Source organism: Chrysemys picta, chromosome 9 (assembly GCF_011386835.1).
Source record: "Chrysemys picta bellii isolate R12L10 chromosome 9, ASM1138683v2, whole genome shotgun sequence".
Classification (NCBI taxonomy): domain Eukaryota; kingdom Metazoa; phylum Chordata; order Testudines; family Emydidae; genus Chrysemys; species Chrysemys picta.
In genome coordinates this window covers 58,597,884-58,608,685 of record NC_088799.1, presented here as the reverse complement: position 1 = coordinate 58,608,685, position 10,802 = coordinate 58,597,884, and the positions used below count along the sequence as shown (strand labels likewise).

The following is a 10,802-nucleotide window of genomic DNA, read 5'->3' as shown; positions in this document are numbered from 1 at the left end:
TGCTGGTCTCACTTGCAAAGAGAGGGACAGCACAGCTCCTTCCCTTCCTCTCCTTATACTAACTCCCTGCACATCTGGGAATCCTCTGTAATTGGGCCTAGCCCACCTGCAAGGTGCAACCAAGTGCCCCAATTGAGCTCTCCAGCTCCGGTTAACTCTTTCAGAGCTAAGATGGGGAATACATCCCATCACACCTCCTTGTGGGGACCAGGGCATGGGCAATCAGGCCTAATGGATAGAGTCAGGAGGCTGGAACCAGAGCCAGCTGCCAAGCCAAAGGGCAGAGCCAGAGGTCCAACCCCAGCACCAGGGGTAGGGCATAGGTGCAGGGACCTGGAGCGAGGCAGGAACCAGGGACCGGTAGGAGCCTGGGATAAGGAGGACAGGAATAGGCAGGCATCAGGCAAGTGGGCACAGTCCTTACATAGCAGCAGCCAGCAAGGGATTAACTGCTCAGACAATGCCCTGTGCCTTTTTGCAATTTAAGTAGTGCATTCCACCCAATCAGTGGTGCTGGACGTCTCCCCCAGTCAGGAGCTATGTGGGCAGGGCCCTTTGTGAGCTGGAGCATCACTGGACCCCTTTTCCAGTGACTCTGAGATACTGGGTGATGGTCACGGTCTGAGCACTCCTTAGAACCAAAGGGGCTGGGTTTGGGTCCTGCAGCCATGGCTAATAGTCCACAACGTATTGCTGGTCTACTGGAACATGCATGCAGCAAATGGGCAAAGCAGAGCTTCAATCTCTGCAGAGATTTAACCTCTCATGTGGCCATGAAATGATTTACAGATTTAAAATAATCCTACAGTGACAGTTATTTCTGACATTTCCCCTTTTGCAGGGAAAGAGAAACCTGCCTGAGACAGCATCAGTGAAAAGAGGCTAAGAGCCGCCTGTCCCCAGAGACAAAGGAGACTTACAATTGTCTGTGTGCAAAACCCAGAGCTCCGAGTGCAGCGCAGAGCCTTGGGGTATGTCTACACTACGGGATTAATCCGAATTTATATAATTCGGATTTGAAAAACAGGTTGTATAAAGTCGAAATGTATGCGGCCACACTAAGCACATTAATTCGGTGGTGTGAGTCCAAGTACCGGGGCTAGCGTCGATTTCTGCACCGTTGCACTGTGGGTAGCTATCCCATAGCTATCCCATAGTTCCCGCAGTCTCCCGCGCCCATTGGGATTGTGGGTTAAGATCCCAGTGCCTGATGGGACAAAAAACATCGTCGCAGGTGGTTCTGGGTACAGCCTCACCTCCTCCCTCCCTCCTCCCTCCCTCCCTCCCTGCATGAAAGCAACGGACGGCAGACAACCATTTTCGCGCCTTTTTTCCTGGGTGGGTGAACACTGCAGACTCCATACCACGGCAAGCATGGAGCCCGCTCAGCTCAAGACAGCAGTCATGAACATTGTAAACACCTCGCGCGTTCTCGTGGAGTTTATGCTCAGCCAGGACCAGAAAAACGAGGCGAGGAGGCAGCGGCGGCGGCAGCGCAGCGACAAGCATGATGAGGACATTGACATGGACATGGACACAGATACAGAAATCTGTGAAACCACGGGCCCCAGTGCTTTGAGATCATGTTGTTAATGGGGCAGATTCTATCCATGGAACGCCGATTCTGGGCAAGGGAAACAAGCACAGACTGGTGGGACCGCATAGTGTTGCAGGTCTGGGACGATTCCCAGTGGCTGCGGAACTTTCGCATAAGTAATGGCACTTTCATGGAACTTTGTGACTTGCTGTGCCCTGCCCTGAAACGCCAGAATACCAAGATGAGAGCAGCCCTCACAGTTGAGAAGCGCGTGGCGATAGCCCTGTGGAAGCTTGCAACGCCAGACAGCTACCGGTCAGTCGGGAATCAATTTGGAGTGGGCAAATCTACTGTGGGGGCTGCTGTGATGCAAGTAGCCAAAGCAATCACTCAGGTGCTGCTACGAAAGTTAGTGACTCTGGGAAATGTGCAGGCTATAGTGAATGGTTTTGCTGCAATGGGATTCCCTAACTGTGGTGGGGCGATAGACGGAACCCATATCCCTATCTTGGCACCGGAGCACCAAGCCACCGAGTACATAAACCGCAAGGGGTACTTTTCAATGGTGCTGCAAGCACTTGTGGATCACAAGGGACGTTTCACCAACATCAACGCGGGCTGGGCGGGAAGGGTTCATGACGCTCGCGTCTTCAGGAACACTACTCTGTTTAAAGGGCTGCAGCAAGGGACTTACTTTCCGGACCAGAAAATAACCGTTGGGGATGTTGAAATGCCAATAGTTATTCTTGGGGACCCAGCCTACCCCTTAATGCCATGGCTCATGAAGCCGTACACAGGCAGCCTGGACAGGAGTCAGGAGCTGTTTAACTACAGGCTAAGCAAGTGCAGAATGGTGGTAGAATGTGCATTTGGCCGTTTAAAAGGTCGCTGGCGATCATTATTGACTCGCTCTGACCTCAGCCAAAGAAATCTCCCCATTGTTATTTCTGCTTGCTGTGTGCTCCACAATCTCTGTGAAAGTAAAGGGGAGACCTTTATGGCGGGGTGGGAGGCTGAGGCAAATCGCCTGGCTGCTGATTACGCGCAGCCAGACACCAGGGCGATTAGAAGAGCACACCAGGAAGCGCTGTGCATCAGAGAAGCTTTGAAAACCAGTTTCATGACTGGCCAGGCTACAGAGTGAAATATCTGTTTGTTTCTCCTTCATGAAAACCCGCCCCCTTTATTGACTGATTTTCTGTAAGGAACCCACCCTCCCCCTTCCCCCAGCTTTCTTTCAAACCAAATAAAGTCACTATCATTTAAAAATAATTTATTCTTTATTAATAGATTAGAAAAAGAGGGGGGGAACCCGGGTGGTATTTGGGAGGAGGATTGCTGGGAAGGAAAAAGCCACAAAGAAAAGGTTAAAAAAATGACAGCCTTTTGCTTGGGCTGTCTACTGGGGTGGAATGGGAAGGTGTACGGAGCCTCCCCCCCCCCCCCGCGTTCTTACACGTCTGGGTGAGGAGGATACGGAACATGGGGAGGGGGGAGGGTGGAACAGGGGCTGAAGCGGCAGTCTGTTTTCCAGCAGCCATTCCTGAAGCTCCAACAGACGCCGGAGCATGTCTGTTTGCTCACGCAGCAGCCCCAGCATTGCATCCTGCCTCCTCTGGTCTTCCTGCCGCCACCTCTCATCTCGAGTGTCTCTCCTCTCCTCACGTTGGTCCCTCCTGTCCTCACGTTGGTCCCTCCTGTCCTCACATTCACTGGCTTCTTTCCTATACTTTGAAACTGTTTCCTTCCACTCATTCAGATGAGCTCTGTCACTGCGGCTGGATTCCATAATTTCAGAAAACATCTCATCTCGCGTTCTCTTCTTACGACGCCTTATCTGTGATAACCTTCGGGATGGAGGAGGGAGGCTTGAGGAATTTGCAGCTGCTGTAGGGAGGGGAAAAAAGAGAGAATTGTTTAAAAAGCTACATTTTGCAGAACAATGCTTATACTCTTTCACGGTGACCAACACTATTCACATTACATAGCACATGTGATTTCTGTGCAAGGTCGCATTTTGCCTCTTAATGCTGAGTGCCTGTGGCTTTGCTGCTAGAGATCACAGGTCTGGGCAACAGAATTCGGCTTGCATGCGGCCATGGTAAGCCATTGTCTTACAGCTTCTGCGCCCTCCTTTCCCACATACCAAGCATAGCCTGTAGAGTGCTGCGGTTTTTCTGTTAACATTCAGCAGCAGCAGAAAACAAACTAACCACCCCCCCCTCTCGCCATGAATTCTCTGGGATGATCGCTGTACCCCTCCCCCCCACCGTGTGGCTGGTATCAGGGAAGATCCCTGCAGGCACCAAACTAACCACCACCCCCCGCCGCCGCCCCCCTCCCGCCATGAATTCTCTGGGATAATCACGGTACCCCTCCCCCCCACCGCATGGCTGGTAACAGGGAAGATCCCTGCTAGCCAAACGCGAAAAACTCAGGGCCAATTTCCCATCTGCGCTTGGCTAACTGCAGGGAAGGATTTATTTTCCGCCACAGGCAAACAGCCCAGTAGGAACGGCCACCTCTGTCCCCTTAATTAAGTTCCCCTTATTTCAACCAGGTTACCAGGAGTGATATCACTCTCCTGAGGATTACACAACAAGATAAAGAACGGATGTTGCTTGAATGCCAGCAAACACCGGGACCATACGCTGCCAGGCTTTGTCAGGCAATGATACCAGATTACTTGCTGCAAGCATGGCGTGGTCAAGTGTCCTACCATGGAGGAGGGAATAAGGATGCACTGCCCAGAAACCTTGTGGCAAGGCTTTTGGAGTACCTCCAGGAGAGCTTCATGGAGATGTCCCTGGAGGATTTCCGCTCCATCCCCAGACACGTTAACAGACTTTTCCAGTAGCTGAACTGACCGCGAATGCATCCCAAGTCCTCAGGGCAAAGTAATCATTAAAAACCGTTTGCTTTTAAAACAAGTTTTATATTTTAAAAGGTAAACTCACCTGAGGTCCCTTCCATGGGGTCAGAGTCTTGGGTACTGGCTTGGGAGGCTTGGGAGGGTACTTCAGTCAGGGTGAGAAAAAGATCCTGGCTGTTGGGGAGAACGGAGTGCTGTGTGCTCTCTGCAAGCTCATCCTCATCCTCCTCCTCCTCCTCTCCCCCATCGGCAGAATCCTCAGGCGTCGCTGATGAGACTATCCCCGACCCAGAATCCACGATCACAGGTGGGGTAGTGGTGGCAGCCCCCCCTAGAATTGCATGCAGCTCGGCGTAGAAGCGGCATGTCCGCGGCTCTGACCCGGAGCGACCGTTTGCCTCCTTTGTTTTTTGATAGGCTTGTCTGAGCTCCTTGACTTTCACGCGGCACTGCTCAGAGTCCCTATTGTGGCCTCTCTCCATCATGCCCTTGGAGATTTTTTCAAAAGTTTTGGCATTTCGTCTTTTAGAACGAAGTTCTGCAAGCACTGAATCCTCTCCCCATACAGCGATCAGATCCAGTACCTCCCTCATGGTCCATGCTGGTGCTCTTTTTCGATTATCAGCCTGCATGGTTACCTGTGCTGATGAGCTATCTGTGGTCACCTGTGCTCTCCACGCTGGGCAAACAGGAAATGAAATTCAAATGTTCGCGGGGCTTTTCCTGTCTACCTGGCCAGTGCATCCGAGTTTAGATTGCTGTCCAGAGCGGTCACAATGATGCACTGTGGGATAGCTCCCGGAGGCCAATACCATCGAATTGCGGCCACACTATCCCTAATTCGAAATGTTAAAATTGATTTTGGCGCTACTCCGCTCGTCGGGGTGGAGTACAGAAATCGATTTAAAGGGCCCTTTACATCGAAATAAATAGCGTCGTTGTGTGGATGGTTGCAGGGTAAATTCGAATTAAAGCTGATAAATCTGAATTAAAGTCGTAGTGTAGACCAGGCCTTGGACTCTGGCACACAGCCCTGCCTTTTACAAGCATCAGCTGTGATGGAGGTGCAGTAGGGGAAGGGCCCTAGTGGGTAAGAAAGGGCCTCATAAACATTCCTGGAACTAGTAAGTGTGAGAGTCCTGCCCTTTCTCCCAAGAGAAATCCATAAAACCTAAGTGGGAGGGGGATGACATCATGAAAGGGCTCTGCAGGCAGAGAATCTAGTGACAGATGGGACTCAGAAAGTGGGCGAGGTCTGAGACGTTTCAGATTAGCCGGCTGGCTGCCCAACCCATCCCTGATCCCTGTGCCAATGCAGGGCCTGAGAACAGGCTATTGGAACTTACTGGGTTCATGGGCTACCAGAACAAGACACAGAACAGTCAGGAACCAAAGCCAAATGAAACAGAAATAATCCACCAACTGCTGGACAAAGTAAATTGTGAGACCAAAGCCCCTTGCTGCTGGGCTCGGAGCATTTCACCCTAAGAACTATCAGCAAAACCAGCTCAGCTGATCTCTGCTGCCTTCATGATGTACAAAGCAAGAGGTGTCCCCCAGATAGCCAGATCCCCACCTTCCTGGGGTCCAAAGAGCAGCCCTAGCATGTGAGGCCCAGATGCAGATAGCAAGTCAGTGCCTAGCAGTGTTATAGCTTCATAGATTTTCGGGCAAAAAGCAATCATTCACATAGACTCAGTGGAGACAACATTAATCAGATGGCCAACAATCCCAACTAATTCAGCACTGCTGGGGCATAGGAATGTAAAAATGACTCATGTGACAGTCAATCAGATTGAACTCTGGACTTTCATCAACTCCTGTCATTTGCTTGGGTCCTTGGTAAGCCATGGTGAAGTTGAGGTTATTGTAAAGGAGGCCACATCTAGGACAGAGTATGTTGTTTTGTGGGTTTAAGGTAATAAAGTAATATTCTCTCTGCTATATAAAACTTCAGAACTATAAATTCGGAATGACAAAGGTTAACTCACTTAAGAAACAAAGTCTGAGTTTTATCGTCGATTTAAAGGGCTTTGCATTTCCAGTTGAGGTTTGAAACAGCTGACAATACTAGAACACGTGCAGATGTCTCGCAGTCAGCTATGGCAGCCAGGTTTCTTCTGCTGTTCCTCCTAACGCCTCTCCAGCACACAAGCCCTGATTCAAGAATGGCAATCCTGTGCTGCACGTGCTTGCATCCCACTGAAGTCAAGGTGTAGGGGTAGGATGGGCTCTCCCTCCCCTGCACTCACTGTGTGTATAGGAAGGTAGCAATACAAGGGAAGAGCAATCTACGCAGGGCAGCTATCCAATGTGGTCTGGGTTCTTTGCTATGCTGAGCACTGAAGGTGTACCCGATCTGCTTACATGGTAGTTAAGGGGTGTAAATAACACAAAACTACTTCAGACAGGTGTACATGGGCAGGGGGTATAATAGACCAAGAGAGGCTAAGCCTCCCCATACGCCGCTGCTGCCCCACCGCCGGACACCTGGGCCATGGTGGCCATGACTGCGCTCCGCCTCTTCCCCTCTCTGCTCCACCTCTTCCCTGAGGGCCCACCACCTGCCGCTGCCTGTTGAATCCCTCCTCACTCCTCTCCTCCATTCCACCCCCCCTCCCTGTGAGACACCTCAGTATTCCTCCTCTCCTCCACCACCATCCCCCGCGAGATCCCCCCTCCCGCTACATCCCTCCTCATGGCCCCTTCCCTGTGGGGGAGGGGAGTGGAGGAGAGGAGGGATGCAGAAAGTGCTAGTAGTGGGGGCCTCATGGGGGAGGGGGTGGAGGAGAGGAGGGATGCAGCAGGTGGTGGTGGCCTCACGCGGGTGGGGGGAGGAGAGGAGGGACGTGGTGTGCTGTTGAGCGGTGGGGAGGGGGAGTGCGAAGGGGGCCGAGCAGAGGAGGGAGTGGGGCCTGGGGTGGAATGTGGGTGGGGCCACTGGCAGAAGAGGTGGGACAGAGCGCTAGCCTCCCGCAGGGGAAGCTTCACCCACCGCCCATGCATGTAGAGTTGTGCTCAGTGTGAGGGGATTTATTGGCCAAAGAATGATGTGATTTGGCATTTCCTGATACGTGCCCCAGAAATGCCACTTGTATAATAATGTGTTTTATCTGGTTCTTTTTAAAAGTAAATAAGACATAACATTCTCTGGCCCACTCCCTCTCCTTATGGAAATCATATCTAAGTGGCTGCTATAAATATGTTGTGTAGAAATTCCTCGGTCTCAGCTGAGTCTGAATAAACAGACCAAAGATTCCTCCTTCTTTATCAACAAGAAAGTGAAACCAGCTCCAAACTAACCTACAGTGTTGGCTTTTAGCATCTCAGCAAGTAGCAAAGTTCAGGGTCTCGTACACACATTCAGTTCTTGTGCAAAACAAGAAAAAACATTTCTGAACCATGTTTAGAACCTTACATTAGAAACATAGTAAAAGCATATGCAAAAACCTACATTAATGCAATTTGTACATCTGAATTCACAGCATTATTATTAATTATTATTAATTAATTATTATTATTATAGCATTATTAGAAGCCTCCTCATGTTCCCATTGTAATCAAAGAGAGTTTTGATGTTGGCTACAATGAAAAGTACTAAAGTGAAAATATGTAAAACCATGGGATCCAGGGTGTTTGTGACCGCCCTCACCCCCCACCCCTGGACAAACCTGTGTCGCGAACAATGTGCACAACCCAGTGGAGATAACACAAAAGGTAACAGCTATGTAAAAAGGAACAGCTCCTTTGTGTCATTGTAATTGGCAAATGGTTTGTCACATTGCTGAATGTTGTATCATTTTTTAAACAAAAGACCCTATTGTAATGCATAAGTCCGAGGGGGGCTCATTGGACTAGATTTTCAGCTGGTCTACATGGCACAGCCCCAGTGAGTGCAATCAATGGAGCTATGCTCATTTGCACCCATTTATGATCTGTCCCATTATTCTGAATCACCTGACACGAGAGAAATTAAAATTTGAGCACCTCTCACTTATTTCAGTGTAAACCAGGCGTAACTCCAGGAAAGTTAATATAACCACCCCAGTGCGAGAGGAGAATTGGTCTCTAAATCTTTAATATTGCAAGGACAAAGGCACCAATCTAAAGCCTATTTGCATCAGTGGGAGTCTTTCCATTGACTTCAACTGACTTTGAATCAGGCCCTTAATTTTCAGCATAACATTTCCTGTTCATAAGCTTTATATCCTTCTGCAATGACAGAGCAATGCATATAACACCTTCGTCACATCAGCTGAGTAACATGGACAACCACAGTGAACCGCTATACAAAGGGAAGTGAGAGGTTGAAGACTGAAGGAAAAGAGTGTTGAACAGGCTGGGTGATTGAGTAGAGTTTCCAGATGCTGCCCTAAGTACATAAATTTGCAGTGTGCTAGCCATATAATTCTCCTCACCTTTAGCCACTCCACATGCTGCTAGGAGAATCAATACATTTGCAGGGGTTAAAATGGATATGTATTCAGAGACATGGCAGGAGCATATTTGCACTCTTGGCTAGATCAGGAAGGAAGGCTGGTCCAGTGGTTAGGGCTTGGCAAACTCAGGTTCAGTTCTCTATTCTGCCACAGACTTCCTATGTGACCTTGGGCAAGTCACTCTGGGTGCATCTTTATAGACCCACGGCAGCGAGTTACAGAGCCTGGATCAACTGACTTGGGCTTGCGCTACAGGATTAAAATTAGCAGTGTAGATGTTCCCACTCAGGCTTCCACTCCCCTGGCCGGGTTTCAGAGCCAGGGCTCCAGCCTGATCCTGAATGTCTACCTGCTATCTTTAGCCCTAGAGCGCAAGCCCTGAGAGCCAGAGCCAGTTGACCAGGGTTCTGAGACTTATTGCTGTGGGGTCTCTTTTGCAATATGGATGTATCCTTAGTCTCTGCCTCAGTTCCCATCTGTATAATAGGAATGACAGCACCACCTCACCTCATAGGGTGTAGGAGGGCCAATACATTAAAGATTGTGAGGTGCTCAGATACTCCAGTGATGGGGGCACATACGTGCCATAGACTGGAAAGGAAGGCATATGTTTATACACCCCTTTTCCTTTCCCCATTAACAAAATCTGCTTCTGGGCTGAGAGCAAGTGTCAGAGATTTGAGCCCAGTGGTTATTCTTTGATCCTGTTTTATATGGTTGAAAATCGAAGCTTAGGATCTGATCCTGCGATTCTCTTCTCCAGTTAAGATAAGGCCCCCAGAATGCAAGTGCACCACTCAATTGCATCTGCCAGCAGCACTGTTAAAAGAACAACTGGCACCTCATCCCTTGGTAAATACTGTGGTGATAACAACAATGAATTGTGGCTATTTTACCTGATCACCAGCTGTTTGTGACACGCTCACTTCTACACACATACCAGATATTTTCATTGTCTATGCTTGAGCACTGTGGCTCCATGTTCCAGCCAATTATCCAGATGTCATCAGGGATGGAGAAGCCACCATTTCTCCACATACACACATCCTAGAGCATGAAATAACAGCACTTCCATGAGAATACCCCAGGGCAAAGTGGTGACAAAACCTGGCATCTAGTATTACAAACATGTATAGTCAACTGGCTGTAAAACTGGTATGTAAAATCATACTCCCTGGTGCCCATTAGATTCTCCTCCTGCAGTGGAGGAGGGATGGGAGACTGCCTTCTTGAAAAGGGCAGTGAGAAGGCAAACCAAATTGCTTCATAGATTATAAAGCTAGAAGGGACCTCTGTGACCCTGGCAACTCTGCACTGGCTGGGGAACTCCTTTACGCAGAGGGTATTCCCCAGGGGCATTATTTTTTGCAGCATTACGACCCCTTTGTGCTGCCTTGATGCCATAGAGAAGCTAGCCTTACTTTCTACATTTTCACTGACCAAACAAATAGTTTGTTTCCCTTTTCAGAAATGCTTCCCTGGCCTCTACCTCTATCCCTGAAATTACACTGAATCGATTCAAAAGCACAGCACCTGAAACATGCTAAAAACCATTTATACCCAAAGTGTAATTGTAGCTTCTTTTAATGTTGCATAGTAGTTAGGACAGAGGAGAAGCCAGGTCCATATGAGCAGCCAGCTCTCTGCGAGTCACTAGCAAGCGTCTGCAGGCCACAGTCTGGGAACCTCTGTTCTCTGCCAAACATACAAGATGGGGTAGCAGACTGGAGCAAATAATGGATTTTTCAGGAGGCTAATCCCACCTAGCACTTATAGAGACCTGTCATCAGTGGATCTCCAAGTGCTTTACAAAGCAGGTCAGTAGCATTAGTTCCATTTTACAGCTGGGGGAACTGAGGCACAAAGTGGGCAAGTGACCTGCACAGCACAAAGGCACCCAGCAGGCCAGTGGCAGGGCCCAAGACTAGAACCAGGGCCGGCGCAAGCTATTAGG

At 49.4% G+C, this 10,802-nt stretch overlaps 1 protein-coding gene across 1 annotated transcript; it reads right to left on the bottom strand.

Annotated features, from left to right (window-relative positions):
• Positions 1-2,936: 2,936 nt before the first annotated feature.
• LOC135973364 (SRRM2 protein homolog rsr-2-like) lies at positions 2,937-5,417 on the bottom strand. The gene is made up of 2 exons (XM_065556308.1): positions 4,495-5,417; positions 2,937-3,424 (listed from the first exon to the last, which is right to left on the bottom strand). Exons 1-2 carry the CDS (start codon positions 5,039-5,041, stop codon positions 2,937-2,939), a joined length of 1,035 nt encoding a protein of 344 aa, XP_065412380.1. The 5' UTR covers positions 5,042-5,417.
• Between the last annotated feature and the right edge of the window lie 5,385 nt (positions 5,418-10,802).